This window comes from Sorex araneus, chromosome 2 (assembly GCF_027595985.1).
Source record: "Sorex araneus isolate mSorAra2 chromosome 2, mSorAra2.pri, whole genome shotgun sequence".
NCBI lineage: Eukaryota > Metazoa > Chordata > Mammalia > Eulipotyphla > Soricidae > Sorex > Sorex araneus.
The window spans coordinates 25798884-25814994 of record NC_073303.1 but is presented as its reverse complement, the minus strand read 5'-3'; the positions used below and the strand labels follow the sequence as shown (position 1 = coordinate 25814994).

The window sequence follows — 16111 nt, the reverse complement described above, 5'->3', positions numbered from 1 at the left end:
TTTTGGGTCACACCCAGCGATGCTCAGGGGTTACTCCTGGCTTTGCACTCAGGAATTAGTCCTGGCAGTGCTTGGGAGACCATATGGGATGCCAGGGATCAAACCTGGGTCAGCCGCGTGCAAGGCAAATGCCCTACCCGCTGTGCTATCGCTTCGGCCCCTTAAAGGAAGTTTTTAAAACTTCCTTTGAAATTCTACTTTGGGGGTGCTAGCCGAGCACATGGTCCCCCAAGCCTTGCCAGAGTGATCCCTGAGCACAGAGCCAGGAGTAAACTCTGACTGAGCACTGTGGGGTGTGGCCCCCATTCCTTTTTTTTTTTTTTTTTTGGTGGGAGGGGCACACCCTGCAGTGCTCAAGGCTTGCTCCTGGCTGTGCATTCTGAAATTCCTCTAGGCGGGGCACGGGGGCTGCCAGGGATCACACCCAGGTCAGCCGCGTGCAGGAGAGACACCCTACTTGCTGGACTACCGCTCCATCCACAGGTGGCCCGAAATTTTTCAAATATGAAAATTCATTTTAAAAAACTCTACTCCGGAAAAAAGCCTGGAGGTACAGAAATACAGTGATGCTGGGACAGAATCTCCTCATGCGTCTCACCTGCTCCCTGGCCGCTGAGTCTCACTCTCACTCAGAGCCAGCGCTGGCCCAGCCCTGCCCCCACGCTCACCCAGAGCTGACCCGGTGTCTACTCCAGTTGCCTGCCCGCCCCAGGAGCCAGTCTGCGGTCACAGACCTGTCACAGGTTACGGGTCTGTCTGTTCCAGACCGACCTTGGGCGGGCCGTCGCCCGTCCGAGAGACTTTCTCAACCAGAGAGCCAGAGTGTGGGCCCCCAGAGGGAGGACGGGGTGAAAGCACTTGCTGTGCGTGCGGCCAAGCCTGATATGGTCCCCAGCATCCTGCAGTTCCCTGGCGTCCACCAGGAGCAACTCCAGGGCACAGAGATCAGAGTAGCCAGGAGTATCCAACCTTCCGAGCACCTCCGGGTGTGACCCCAAACCAGAAACTGGGACTGGAGAGATGAGGGCGGGGGGGAATAGTACAGTGGATAAGGCATTTGCCCTACATGGGACCCTGCCGGCCTGGGTTCAGTCCCCAACATCCCATATGGATCCCCGCCCACCACCGAGAGTGATTCCAGAGCACAGAGCCAGGAGTAAGCCCTGAGCACCACCAGTGTAACCCCGAAACAAAAGAAAACAGAAGCAAGCCAGAGTTCTCCAGGGCCTCCCGTGATACTGAGCGCCTTTGTATTGTGTTTATTCACTCGGTGGTCTCTCCCTGCTGTCTCTGCCGTGACATTCAGCCGAAAAGTCAGCAGACTAGGGCGCTGGAGCCATAGCACAGTGGGGAGGGCGTTTGCCTTACATGTGGCCGACCCAAGTTCGATTCCCAGCATCCCATATGGTCCCCTGAGCACCGCCAGGAGGCCAGGAGTAATTCCTGAGTACAGAGCCAGGAGGAACCCCTGAGCTTCACCAGGTGTAACCACCCAAAAAGCCAAAAAAAAGTCAGCAGACAAGAGTGTTTTAAAGCTGATCGGGTCTCCTCTTCCACATGCTTATTATTGCTTGTAATGTTTATCTTCTGACGTGGTTCCTCCTTAGCTTAGTGAAGAGCTGAACGTGCCCACAGTACAAGCTGAAAGGGTAATCCAGCGAAGTCTGACTCTATCTGGGACTTATTCGATCACTCCCCGGGGGCAGCCAGGACTCTTCTGGAACTTTCCAGAGCTCCCAGACACACAGCTCTGGCTTTCAGTTTCTCTGGTTGGCACACGGTGTCGTCCTTTGTAGCAAACTGCTTAGGTCACTGTAGTCATTTATGGTAGGTGCTCCCACGTCAGCCCATAAACTTTTATCATCGTCATTTGAGGGTGCGTAGAAATTTCAGTTTTCCCTATCAGAATTGCTGTGACAAATCTTCTGTTAATGGGCATTTGTCAGGGCCAGAGCCATAGTACAATGGGCAGGGCACTGGCCTTGCACGTGGCGGACCCGAGTTCGAGCCGCAGCATCCCTTAGAGCCCCCAAACACCGCACAGAGCCAGGCGTAATCCCACAGCATTGCTGGGTGTGGCCTCCATCCTCCCCTCCCCCAAAAAAGAAAAATATGATAAAACTGGACATTTTCTTGTTCACCTCCTGCTGGTGAAATAACAGCTGACACATTCATGCCATACTTTGTCACTCTCCAGAAGTCCATCCAGAGGATATCTAACCTTTGAGTGGAGGGTCTGAGTCCAAAGGAACGTGCCCCTGTGATGTATATACATGTGGCCCGGTTGACATGGAGAACTTTCACCAGCTGACCTTTCCCCTGTGATGCTTGAGATTATGTTTCCCCACGAGCTCGGGGACAGTATATCAGCGTTTGTTTCAACCTGACTGCTGAAAGGCCTGTTTCTGTGTCGCCTCCTTTGGCGTCACACCACAGTGGCAGGGGTCAGACCCAGGGCCTCACGCATCCTCAGCACAGCGTTGTCAGTGCTGTGTGGGTTTGCGTTTCCTTTTAGTGACTAATGTAGAGCATCTCATTTAGTCTTTTCCTGAGACACAGTTGCAGGCACTGAGGAAAAGTTTTTTCCTGGAAAGGGGAGCAGCCAGCCAGAAAACCTTGGGCACCTCATATATTTAAGAGCCAATTGCATGGCTTTTGTGCAAACTTTCTTTCACGCTGTGGACCTGTTTTCCTCTGGGATTGCTGGTCTTACTCGTAGGCTTTTCCTTGAAAGAGCCCTTGGCCAGATGAGATTCAGTCATTTCTCCCAGTTTATTACCTCGGATGAAGGCGTGGGTCAGAAACTGCCCTGTTCCAGGGAGCTGGACGGCCCCACGCCGGGAGAGCCTGGGAACTGACGGCTTTATCACGTTGGCTTCCATATGCGTTTGCGTCTGTTTCCGGACTCTGTTCTTCGCCGTTGTGTGTTCATGTGCCAGTACCGTGCGACTTTAATTACTGTCCTTTCATGCCTTTTGCTCCTCCCCTGCTGGTTCCTGTCATGTGCCAAGTTTCTCCACTGGAGTATCTTTGCCTTTCTTCCTGCCCCATCTTCCCTCGCTTGACAACTGCTCTTCCGCTGCGTAAGCTGGAGAGAAGGGGCTCCTTCCCCTGAACACTGCACATGCACACAAATACACACACACACACCACATGAACCACATACACGTGTGCACACGCCATGCACCATATATAACACATGTGCACATGTACACCCATACCACACATACACATATACATGCTTACTCACACATAATTAGACATAACACAATGCACACACACTTACCTCACACACATGCACATGCACACCACACTTGCATGTGTACACATACACACTCATCCACACACACAGACATGCACACATATGTACCACATATGCACATACACATGACACATACATAATATACACTCACACCACACCTGCACATACACTGTCACACACACAAACGCACACGCCACACCTGTGCATACACCCACTCACATACACTCGCACATGCTCTCACACTCACATGCCCCCCTGCTACACTTCCTGCTTTTCTCCCCTGTGCCCCGGTGTCTTTCCCCACCCGGGTCTTCACCGCCGCCCCCTTGCTCCGTGGCCCTCTCCTCTGTCCGTGGCTTCTAGACTCTCCTCTGGCCCCAAACCCCGACCCGGGGCCTTGCTTACGTTTCTCTCCTCGCCGTACTTACCAGGACAGGCCACGTCCCCCTGCCCCTGCTCCCCTGCGCCCACACTGGACCTGTCACAGCCCCTGCTCCCGAGAGCATGTAGGGGCGTCGCCCTTCACTCCACAGCCTTTGTGGCTGCTGACACCCCCACCCCTGCCCCCTGCCCTGGAGGGGCCCTCTGCCTGGGCCTCGGGGCTGAGTTTCCAAACTGCCCGCAGAGGACCCGCTAAGGACGTGGTCTCGGCTGTCCGAAGGGGGATGAGGAAGTGGGGTGCGGAGTTGTGATTGGAGGGGGACTCACTGCGGGTCGGGGCTCCCTGCAGTGCATCCAAGGCACCAGGCAGAGATCTGGAGACGGGAGGGTCGGGGTCTCCCCAGACCCACCTAGGCACTCTCTGGGGCTGGGCCCCCCGCAGTGTTGGAGAATGACCCCCGTGAGTTGAGGGGGCACACCCATCCAGAGGGTGGGAGAAAGCAAAGCAACCGTGTGGGGGGTCCCCCAAAAAAGGGCAGGTGGGGGTGGGTCTGAGCTGCCCGGGGTGGCCCCCAGCACCACCTCTCCCAGAGTGGGGTGCCTGTGCCCCGGCCTTCCGAGGCAGGCTCTGTGGCTCCTGGGGCATGCTTGGGGTGGGGTTGCCCACTGGCCTGGCCATGACAATGATTCCAGTCTCAGCACTGATGTGTCGACCCTGAGCACCGCCAGGTCTGAGCACTGCGAATGTGTCCCCCCCCCCAACACCAGAAGATAAAAGATTGTTTTGATTAAAAGTCAGAAAGTGGGGCCACAGCAATAGTACAGCAGGGAGGGTGTTTGCCTTGCACATGACTGACCTGGGTTCAACCCCAGCATCCCATATGGTCCCCCAGCACTGCCAGGAGTAATTCCTGAGTGCAGAGCCAGGAGCAACCCCTGAGCCATCACTGGATGTGACCCAAAAAGCAAAAAAAAAAAAAAGTCAAAAAGAAATTAAAACCATTGTTGTGGGCAAAGAGTGGAGGCTGGGGGTGTCATCTGTTTCCAGATCTGGCCTCGTGCTGCGGCCGCTGTGTCACCAAGGAGGTCGGGGAAGTGGACACAGCCGGGTGTCAAGGGCAGTTCCCCCACCTCACTGCGGCCTGCCCGCCTCGTCCCCAGGCTAACAGGAGCTGCCCTGTAGCGGTCCCTCTGCGTCCAGGCCCAGATGGTGCCAGAGCTATGACCGGACCTGCAGGCGTGGTGCCGAGGGGTCATCAGCCATGGAGCGGCCACCGGAGGAAGCCCCTGCGGGCCGGGAAGAGGAGGAGAAAGAGGAAGTGGCAGAGGCAGAGGGAGCCCCAGAGCTCAATGGGGGACCAGAGCATGCCCTGCCTTCCGGCAGCTACACAGGTGAGTCACCAGCGGGCAGGTAGACACACGCACAGGAGCCAGCGGGGGAGGAGGGGAGGGGGCCACATGGCTGGCCGGCCATGTGTCACCACTCGGCACAGCCGCGTGCCAGCCAACCATCTTTCCACATGGACGGGTGGCAGAGGATGTGGACTCGGGCCCTGGAGGGCGTGACACAAGTTGGCACTTGTCATGCCTGTCCTCATCATTCCCACTTTTTTATTTTCTTAATTTATTTTTTCCCCTTTTTTGGGGGGGGGGGTCACACCCAGCGATGCACAGGGGTTACTCCTGGCTCTGCACACAGGAGTTACTCCTGGCGGTGCTCAGGGGACCATGTGGGATGCTGGGGATGGAACCTGGGTCGGCCGCATGCAAGGCAAACGCCCTCCCCGCTGTGCTCTCGCTCCAGCCCCCATTCCCACTGTTCTTCTGCCCTCTGTATTAGCCGCCAGTGAGACGGGCTGCCTCTGTGATTTTTAAACCCCTGAAAACACTGCCCACAGCCGGGAGCCCCCGGCAAGCACCGACCTGCTTCCTTTAAGAAGGCTCAGAGGGGGGCCGGAGCGATAGCACAGCGGGTAGGGCGTTTGCCTTGCACGCGGCCGACCCGGGTTCGATCCCCGGCATCCCATATGGTCCCCCAAGCACTGCCAGGAGTAATTCTTGAGTGCAAAGCCAGGAGTAACCCCTGAGCATCGCTGGGTGTGACCCAAAAAGCAAAAAAAAAAAAAAAAGAAGGCTCAGAGGGGTGCTGAAACCATAATACAGCAGGGAGGGTGCTTGCCTTGCACATGGTGAACCCGGGTTCAATCCCCCCAGCACCCCATGTGTTCCCCTGAGCCTTCTAGGAGTGATTTCCAGGCCCGGAGTAAGCCCTGAGCACTGCCAGGCATGGCCCTAAAGGAAAACACAAAAAGCCCATTGGCTGGGAGCTAATGGGGGCATTCGTGCCTCCCAGCCTTGGGGCCTCCTTTGCACCCAGCAAGCACTTGGCGGGGCCCGGGCAGGGCCGGCTTTGCAGTGGTGGTGCCCACAGCCCAGGCGATCGGGACCCCCGGTGATAAACCCAGTCCCCGATTCCTGCAGCGTGAGGAGTTTGGCAGCTCCGTGGGAGGGTGTTGTGCAGATGTCAGCTGTGCCCTTTCAGCAAAGTCAGTAGCCAGCTGGCCCCTCCCGGCGCCCCTCTCCGCGCTCATAAGTGGCCACCTACACTTGGAAAGCTCACCCGCATGGAAACGATGCGAACCAGGTCAGCAGGGCCTTGTTTGCTCAGCTTGGGGTCAGAGACGGGGCCAGGGATACTTGACCCTCTCGGGAGCTGTTGTTTGTGCTGAGTCCAAACATTTGCCCAAGGGCTCGCTGTCCTCTCCACTCTGCCATGGCTCATTTGCCAAGGCGAGCCCATGCTAATGACCAGCGCCCTGTGTATACACAGCAGGTACCGCGCACTGGCTGCAAGGTCAGCCCCGCACCGTGGATGCTTCTAGAATTCTCGCTCTGCTGCTGGTTTGGTCTGTTTTCAGAAGGGAATAAAATAAAATAATAAGGGGCCCGAGCAGTAGTATAGCGGGAAGGGTGTTTGCACATGACTGACCTGGGTTTGATTCCCCGGCATCCCATGTGGCCCCCCCCAAGCACCACCAGGAGTGAGTCCTGAGCACAGAGCCAGGAGTAAACCCTGAGCATTGCCACAGCCCCAAAACTAAAACTTTCAGAAAATCACTCGCCGCCCCACCCCCCATAAAATCTTCCTTCTTTAAGCAGATAAATAGAAAGTGACCCCCTTTTGCATCTGAGGCTCCCAACCCTCCTCCCCGTCTAACACACTCCCATCCACTCCGTGCTCCCCATCTAGCCAGCCAGCCCCCTCATCCCTCCCCCCAGCGCTGCCCTTCCCATCCGTCCACCCCCCACCCATCCATTTAGCCCTCCCCCACCTCCTCCCCCCCACCTCCCATGCCATCTGTCCCGTGCCCCTTCCCAGGGGGAATCCCTGCCCTAGAGAAATGGATCAGAGAGGGGGGTCTCTGTGTATCTGTCACCTGCCCTGCAGCCCCACTGCCCTGTGGCCAGGAGGTCTGCGGCAAGCGTCTGTTGAATGGAGACAGAGTGTGGCACTGCCATGCCAGCTGCCCGGGCAGTTGTGGGAGGGACCTCTGAGCCTCCAAGGGCATCACATAGCTGGCACCGGGCAGGAGCCGGGGAGTTCCGGAACTGTCCAGCCCTGGGGGCTGCAGGCACGTGCCCGTTCTGAGGGCAGAAGCTCATGTCTGAGTGTCCCGTGGAGAGGTTCCGGACACTCCCACTGTCCTCACTGTCCCCCAGAGGGCATCGACCTCGGGTCCGTGCCACGGCTCCCAGCACCTGCTCGGATCTGTGCCTCGAAAAGGCCTGGGGGGATGGACAGGACCTGGGGAATGGACAGGGCCGTGGAGAATGGACAGGGCCAGGGAGAATGGACAGAGCCAGGGAGAATGGACAGGCTGGGGAGATGGACAGGACCTGGGGAATAGACAGGGCCGGGGGAATGGACAGGGCCTGGGAGAATGGACAGGGCCAGGGGAATGGACAGGGCCAGGGAGAATGGACAGGCTGGGGAGATGGACAAGCCGGAGAGATGGACGGGACCTGGGGAATGGACAGGCCCAGGGGAATGGACAGGACCAGGGAGAATGGACAGGCCGGAGAGATGGACAGGACCTGGGGAATGGACAGGGCCAGGGAGAATGGACAGGGCCGGGGGGATGCACAGGGCCCGGGCTTTTTGGGTTGGTTGGTTTTCATCTTCATTTGGGGAGCACCCTGGCAGTGCTCACTCCTCCCTCCCCGTGCTGCCGGGGCAGTGCCCGGGTGTCCTGTATGTGTAGTGAGCACTGCGCGCCCTGACCTCTCTCCGGCCCCGTCACCCGTTTCCCCGGGAGGGGATTTGAGCGCCTTGAGAGAGAGGGAGCCTTCACAGGGTCTGCATCGCCCGCCCTTGCAGGAGTCTCGTTCCCAGGGCCGTGAGGCCGGGGCGCTGCAGCGGGCCCGCACCCCCGCGCTTCCCACAGAGCGGTTCCACACCACCCCGTGAGCGCCCGCGCAGGCCTGAGCGCCACTTCCTAAAAGACCGTCTAGAAAGATTGTCTGCTGCCACTTCCCTCTGCACCCGCCCCGCCTGCCCCCCCGCCCCCCCAGCCCCCCTCTGGATCAGGCGGTTCCTCCCGCCGCCTGCCCCGCCACCAGCCCCAGGCCCTGACTTAGCCCAGATTGTGATCATTTCCGGGACACCTGCTGTGCCAGGTCTGGGAGAAGAAGAAAAGGGAGAGAAAAAAAAAAGAAAGAAAGAAAAAAAAGCGAAAAACAGGCCGGTCAGCCCAGAAAAGCTGTCCTTAACCTGTTTTCTAGATGAAGAAACTGATCCCCAGGAAGGCTGACTCCCCGGGGCCACGCGGCTCTTCAGGAGCCCGGCCGGGGGGCCTCGAGCGCGGCCGGGGGGCCGGGTCCTGGAGCCCGGCGCCAGGCGCGGCCCCCACGCTCTGTGTTTGCAGACCTCTCCCGGAGCGCCTCGCCCCCCTCGCTGCTGGACCAGCTGCAGATGGGCTGTGACGGGGCCTCGGGCGGCCTCCACATGGAGTGCCGTGTGTGCGGGGACAAGGCATCGGGCTTCCACTACGGCGTACACGCGTGTGAGGGCTGCAAGGTACGTTGCTGGGGCGGCAGGGCTGAGGGCCCCTGCGTTGGAATTCCCTAGAAGCTTCGTCGTCGTGGGGCCCTCCCCCGTCTCTGCCTGCCTCCATCAACTCCAGGCCTCAGTTCCCAGCCCCGCCTTGGGGGGGAAGGCCCCTCCCCCGGGCTTCCTGGGTGCGGGTTCCCCCACCATAGGCACCCCCCTACCTGGTGGGGCCACCCCTCAGCTCCTGGGCTGCTTTGAGAAATAAGGGAGAGGTGCCCTTTCTCTCTCCCGTGCCACTTTGTGGGTGCCTCTTCCCAAGGGCGCCCCTGTCAGTAGTACACGCGCTCTGAAACCGCAACCTAGAGAGTACACGGACCCAGGCACACACTGACGAATGCAGGGGGTCACCCAGGATGCAACTGTGTGTCAACAGAGGAGCTTGGAGAGCCGGCCGAGAGATAGGCTAGAATCCCTGCCGCCGCAGAGGGTCCCCAGAACCCACCAGGAGTGACCCCCCTGCATGTCGCTACAAGTCTCGATGTCAATCATGAGCTGGGGCGTGGCCCAGGGAAGAATACCAGCCTGCTGGTGACCCCCAGGATTCAGTCCTCAGCACCTCCCCCACCCACACACACTTCTTATCCTTGTGGGGGAAAATAAATACAGTGTATCAATTAGTACAAACATTTTAGAACTGTTTACTTTCCGCTCCCTCGTGCACCCCAACGCCCTGTTTATTTAAATGAGGAAGGTTTCATCTGGCCACTCGGAACCCCTGGCGCAGGGGGCAGGGGGCCCCCTCACAGGCCCCCTTCAGTCCCCGCTTCCTCCCCCCTGCAGGGCTTCTTCCGTCGCACTATCCGCATGAAGCTGGAGTATGAGAGGTGCGACCGGAGCTGCAAGATCCAGAAGAAGAACCGCAACAAGTGCCAGTACTGCCGCTTCCAGAAATGCCTGGCCCTCGGCATGTCCCACAACGGTGAGGCCCGAACCCAACTCGGGGAGCTGGGACTGAGGGCGGCCCCTGCCAGCAGTGCCCGTGGGCATGGCCCAGCCATCCCTCTGCTGCCCTGCGTCCCCTGGGCTCCGGGCCCGATGGTCCCCCACCCCACCCCCGGCTCACGAGCTGCAGCCCCGGATAATGTACCCGGGCCCCAAAACAGGACTGTCTCTCAGCCACCCGCCTCCCCAGCATTCAGTGCCCTGGGCCGACACTGTGCCGCGGGTGCCCCAGTAGACCAGCAGGCTGAGCTGGGAGTGGCCAAGGTCCCTGGGCTGGGCCGGGCTGGGTCCCGGCCACCTCCCGGGCAGTGCGGTGACTGTCCCTCCCCGCGCCCCCACGCAGCCATCCGATTTGGCCGGATGCCCGAGGCTGAGAAGCGGAAGCTGGTGGCAGGGCTGACGGCCAGTGAGGGGAGTCAGCACAACCCCCAGGTGGCCGACCTGAAGGCCTTCTCGAAGCACATCTACAACGCCTACCTGAAAAACTTCAACATGACCAAGAAGAAGGCCCGGGGCATCCTCACGGGCAAGGCCAGCCACACGGCGGTGAGTGTGAGTGAGTGTGTGTGTGTGTGTGTGTGTGTCCTGTAGCCTCCTGCCTGTATAGTGGTGTGTGTGTGTGTGTGTTGTGGCCTCCTGTTACGGTGGTGTGTGTGTGTGTCCTGTCCTGTGGCCTCCTGCCTGTTACGGTGGTGTGTGGGTGTGGGTGTGTGTGTGTGAGAGAGAGAGAGAGAGAGAGTGTGTGTGTGTGTATGTGTGTGTGTCCTGCAGCCTCCTGCCCGGGGCATCCTCATGGGCAAGGCCAGCCACATGGTGGTGAGTGTGTGAGTGTGTGTGTGTGTGTGTGTGTGTGTGTGTGTGTGTGTGTGTGTGTGTGTGTCTCCTGCGGCCTCCTGCCTGTTACCTCCATGACACACCCAGGGCCCGGGCTGGGGTGCTCCGGAGACGGGGCTCCACCCCAGGGCCTGGCCTCTAATGGGGCCTGTTTTTCAGCCCTTTGTGATCCACGACATCGAGACCTTGTGGCAGGCCGAGAAGGGGCTGGTGTGGAAGCAGCTGGTGACCGGCCTGCCGCCCTACAAGGAGATCAGCGTGCACGTCTTCTACCGCTGCCAGTGCACCACGGTGGAGACGGTGCGTGAGCTCACCGAGTTCGCCAAGAGCATCCCCAGCTTCGGCAGCCTCTTCCTCAACGACCAGGTCACGCTCCTCAAGTACGGCGTGCACGAGGCCATCTTCGCCATGCTGGCCTCCATCGTCAACAAGGACGGGCTGCTGGTGGCCAACGGCACCGGCTTCGTCACCCGCGAGTTCCTGCGCAGCCTCCGCAAGCCCTTCAGCGACATCATCGAGCCCAAGTTCGAGTTCGCCGTCAAGTTCAACGCCCTGGAGCTCGACGACAGCGACCTGGCCCTCTTCATCGCCGCCATCATCCTGTGCGGAGGTCCGTGAGCGCGGGGGAGGGGTGCAGGGGGCGAGCGGGGAGCTGCCCGTGCGTGGTGCATGGTGCACGGGAGCAGCAGGGCCACCTCGGGGGGCCGGGAACACGCCCATAGGGAGACGGGGCGACTCAGGGACTGCAGGAACGCCATGTGTTTCTTTCACTTTTTTTTTTTTCTTTTTGGGTCACATCCAGCGATGCTCAGGGGTTACTCCTGGCTCTGCACTCAGGAGTTACCCCTGGCCGTGCTCAAGGGACCATATGGGATGCTGGGAATCGAACCCAGGTTGGCCGCATGCAAGGCAAACGCCCTACCCTACCCGCTGTGCTATCGCTCCAGCCCCACTTTTTTGTGTTTAATGTACATACAGAGGCTGGACTAGCCCCCGTGCATCACCAGTCCGCCGCCTCTTCCCCTTCCTTATTCCCCCAAATGATAAGATAAAAGACACATTAAGGGCCGGAGTGATAGTACATTGGGTACGGCACTCTCCTTGCATGCAGCCAACCTGGATGTGATCCCAGGTACCACAGTGTGGTCCCCGGAGCCCACCAAGAGTACACCTTGAACACCGTCGGGTGTGGCCCCCAAAACAAAACAAAAATTCATTTGTGCCAGAGAGATGCGGCATGTGGCCATGTACCCCATGTGGCCCCAGACACCACCAGGAGTTTGCCCTGAGTGCAGAGCCAAGAGTAAGTTCAGAACACAGCCAAGAGTGTTGTTACTGTTTTTGGCATATCGAATACGCCACGGGGAGCTTGCCAGGCTCAGCCGTGCGGGCGGGATACTTTCGGTAGCTTGCTAATACTAATAATAAATTTAAAATGATCTGGGGGCTGGAAAGATGGCTCAAGGACTGGAGTGTATGTAGGCGCCCCAGGCGGGCCTCCCGGGGTACATGGTCCCCTGCACAAAGAACGATATGGCACCTCCCAACAGAAACAACTGGATCAGTGTCTTCCACTTTCACAGCAAAGCAGCACCCGCAAAGGCAGTAAACTGGAGGTTTATTCTCTAAGGTCAGCCAAAAAGCCTCAGCACTCAGGTGGGCTCTGTGCTGAATGCAGTGGGAGCAGGGACAGAGAGACCCTCTACTTGGTTCCCAGAGGGGCAGCACCAGGCGCACATCCTCTGTGGGACACTGGGGTATAGCAAAACTTTTTATTTATTTATTTTTTGCTTTTTGGGTCACACCCAGCGATGCTCAGGGGTTACTCCTGGCTTTGCACTCAGGAATTACTCCTGGCGGTGCTTGGGGGACCATATGGGATGCCGGGGATCGAACCCGGATCAGCCGCGTGCAAGGCAAACGCCCTACCTGCTGTGCTATCGCTCCGGCCCCTGGTATAGCAAAATTAAAAAAAAAAATTGTGAGGGGGGGCTGGAGCGATAGTACATCGGGTAGGGCGTTTGCCTTGCACGCAGCCGACCCAGGTTTGATTCCCAGCATCCCCCGAGCACCGCCAGGAATGATTCCTGAGTGCAGAGCCAGCAGTCAGCCCTGAGCATTGCCGGGTGTGACCCAAAAAAAGCAAAAAAAAAATTTAAGGAGGTGGGCCAGTGGCGGGGGGAGGCAGGGGAGAATACCCCTGCCCCCGTGGTCCCCGTGTGCGTGCTCCCGCCCACGCCCTCCTCCCCCCCCCCCCCACGTGCTCCCCACAGACCGGCCGGGCCTCATGAACGTGCCCCAGGTGGAGGCCATCCAGGACACCATCCTGCGCGCGCTGGAGCTCCACCTGCAGGCCAACCACCCCGACGCGCAGTACCTCTTCCCCAAGCTGCTGCAGAAGATGGCAGACCTGCGGCAGCTGGTCACCGAGCACGCGCAGATGATGCAGCGCATCAAGAAGACCGAGACGGAGACCTCGCTGCACCCGCTGCTCCAGGAGATCTACAAGGACATGTACTGAGGGGCGCCTGCGGGACGGGCCCGGACGGAGGGGGACAGAGGGACTCGCGGGCCCTAGCCGGCCCCGGTACCGCCCTCCCTGGCCCAGACCCCGGCTCCCCTGCTCCCCGCCCGCCTTCTCTCTTCCCCTTTCTCCTCTCACTTCTGTGTTCTTCCTCTTGAGTCCCTTCTCTTGCTTTCTCTGGCCCCCTCCCCCCACCCCACCCCTAACCGGCCCCCCTTTTCTTCCCTCTTTTGGTGAGTTTATACGGTTTCACCAGCAGCATAGAACAGGACCTCCGCTTTCGTCCCCGCTGTCCGCGGAGCAGGAGGTGCAGAGAAGGGGGAACCCCCCGACTTCTGCTCCGTCTTCCCAGCAAAGAAACTTGAGCCATCCAAAGAAACACTAAGCATTCTGGGCCCGACGCGGGCCTGACTGTGACCCCCCAACTGTGGCAACATGGCAGCCTCCAGTCACTGGGCCCAGCCCTGAGCAAGGACCAGGATGGATGCCACCCCCCAAAGGTCACCACCCCACCCCAAGGCCAGCCCCGGCATCCCCCCTCCCCCGCCAGGCTGGCCCTACTCCAACAGCACAGCACAGCCCTACGGGCACCCACCCACCACCCTTTCCTCCTGGTGTCCGTCTTCCACGCCAGCGCCACCGATTGCCCCCTGCGCTGGCCGCTGGGGGCACCCCCAGCCTGGAGAGAGGGTTCCCTCCCGGCGGGGGGGCCCCCACTGAAGAGGAGGCGGGAGGTCGGAGCGGCAGCGCTGCCTGGGGTCAGCCCTCGCCCTCCCTCGGCCACGCTCTCTTCTCTGTGGCGGGAGATGCTGGCCCAGGCTGGAGCCCCGCTGCGCCTCAGCCCCCCACACTCCCTGCCTGGAGCTGCCACTCCAGTGAGCACTGAGGTCACTTTCCCGCAGGCTGTGCGCCCCGCGCCCCCACCAGCCAGGACTCCCAGGGCCTGGCCGCGCCCCTGCTGAGTCAGCTGAGCACTGGGGGGAGGTGGGAGGGGGGAGCGGACTGGCACAGCACCCTGATCACTGGCATCCACTGGTCCCCATAGCCCTGCTGCACCCGCTTACCCCAGACTCAGCCCAGCTGGTCACCGGGAGCTTGCCCTGCGTGGACCCCGTGACCGTGATCTTGCACACCCCTCCACCCCCTTACTCCTGGCGGAGTGACTCGCACCCAGGGGAGAGGCCAGTGTCCCAGCAGGAGGGCAGGGAGTTCTCCCAGCCAGGAAATCCCTAAGGGTTGAGCGCCTGGCCCGGGCCTCCCAGAAACGGGAGTGGGGGCAGGGAAGCCTAAGGGGAGGCTCAGCCCCCACGGAGATCCCAGCCCAGAATCCCCACCCGAGCCTCGAGCCTCGCCACTCCCAAGTCCCACCCTCCTAGTCTGCCCCGCCCAGATTACCCAGGTCCCACCCTCCCAGCCTCGCCCCACCTAGATTTCCCAGGTCCCGCCCTCTGCCTCGCCCCGCCCAGGTCCTTAGGTCTCCCCCTCTCAGCCTCGCCCCGCCCCGCCCAGGTTTCCCAGGTCCCGCCCTCTCGGCTTCGCCCCGCCCCGCCCAGGTTTCCCAGGTCCCGCCCTTCCAGCTTCACCCTGCCCAGCTTCTGCCCTTATGGCACTGGCACCTGTCAGGTTCCTCCCCAGGCCCCAAATCTCTTGCTCCCTGCAAGTCCCCTCCACACGCACCCCGGTCCCCAACTGACCAGGGATTGGGTCAGGGGTAAGCCCAGTGGGCCAGTGCTGGGGCGGGAAACGACCTGACCTCCCCCTCCCCTTCGTGCGCGCTCCCCGCCCCCCATCTGGTGCTGAGGATAGAGCCCTTCTCAGTGTCTGAACAATCTCCAAAACTGAAATGTATATTTTTGCTAGGAGCCCCAGCTTCCTGTGTTTTTAATATAAATAGTGTACACAGACTGACGGAACTTTAAATAAATGGGAATTAAATATTTAAGAGTTGATTTAGGAGAACTCGGAGCCTTGCGTGTTTTTCCGGGGGGAGGGGCGGGGCTAACGGGATTGGTTTTCTTCATCTCCAAAGGGGAGGGGGACGCGAAACTTGGTTGGACACAGGACACTTTGGGGCTCTGGCTACAGAGCTCAATACTGGTTCATGGGAGCTGCCATCTTCTTGCCCCCTCCTTCCTCACATCCCCCCGCCACACACACACACACACACACACACACACACACACACACACACACACACACACACAAGGAGCAGCGCAGGAACTGCTCTGGAGGATGCTGACCTGGGCCGGGGAGGGGGTTTCAAATAGGATAGACGCACGTGGGCGCGCGCGCACACACACACAGAATTAAGAGTAATAGGGCAAATAACTTTTTTTGGGGGGGTCACACCCGGCGATGCACAGGGGTTACTCCTGGCTCTGCACTCAGGAATTACCCCTGGCGGTGCTCAGGGGACCATATGGGATGCTAGGATTAGAACCCGGGTCGGCCGCGTGCAAGGCAAACGCCCTCACCACTGTGCTATCGCTCCAGCCCCGCAAATAACTTTTTTAAGAAAAAAAAAGAATAAAAAGTGTCAGAACTGGAGAGATAGTAAAGACCTCACATGTAACTGGCCAGGTTTGCTCTTTAGCACCCTGTAGGGTCCCACCAGCACTATCAGAGTGATCGCTGAGCACACCTGAGTGAGGCCCCCTCCCCAGTAAAAGCAATAAATAGGGCTGGGGACTGAGAGGTAGTACCTGGGTTAAGGCACTTGCCTTCCATGTGGACGGCCCTGGTTTGATTCCCAGCACCCCATCACTTGTATCACTTGTCATCCTGTTGATCTTCGATTTGCTCGAGCTGGCGCCAGTTACGTCTCCATTTGTCCCTGTCACGTGCTAGTGTAACCCAATGATACCTGCTCGCTCCAGGAACAGGAAGGGCCTCAAATCGTTCATTCAGGGTTTTGACGAAGAAGTCTGACCATCTCATTGGTGGGCGACCACGCAGTCACAAAGTTCTGCTTTACCTGGTTCTGTGGGCTTCACTCATGCATGAGGTTTGGCCCGAGTGTTCCACTACCCAGCCACCGCCACGCTCCAGGCAGAACTTT

General features: G+C 59.5%; 1 protein-coding gene across 2 annotated transcripts in view; it reads left to right on the top strand.

Annotated features, from left to right (window-relative positions):
- Positions 1-15002, top strand: part of PPARD (peroxisome proliferator activated receptor delta) — a 70970-nt gene extending 55968 nt beyond the window's left edge. For both annotated transcript variants that reach the window (XM_055128223.1, XM_055128224.1), the window contains 6 exons: positions 4805-5035; positions 8569-8720; positions 9534-9672; positions 10039-10241; positions 10689-11139; positions 12803-15002. In XM_055128223.1, coding sequence (XP_054984198.1) covers positions 4906-5035; positions 8569-8720; positions 9534-9672; positions 10039-10241; positions 10689-11139; positions 12803-13050 — 1323 coding nt within the window. In that variant the 5' untranslated portion in view covers positions 4805-4905 and the 3' untranslated portion in view covers positions 13051-15002. The remainder of the gene's footprint in view (positions 1-4804; positions 5036-8568; positions 8721-9533; positions 9673-10038; positions 10242-10688; positions 11140-12802) is intronic.
- Positions 15003-16111: the final 1109 nt, after the last annotated feature.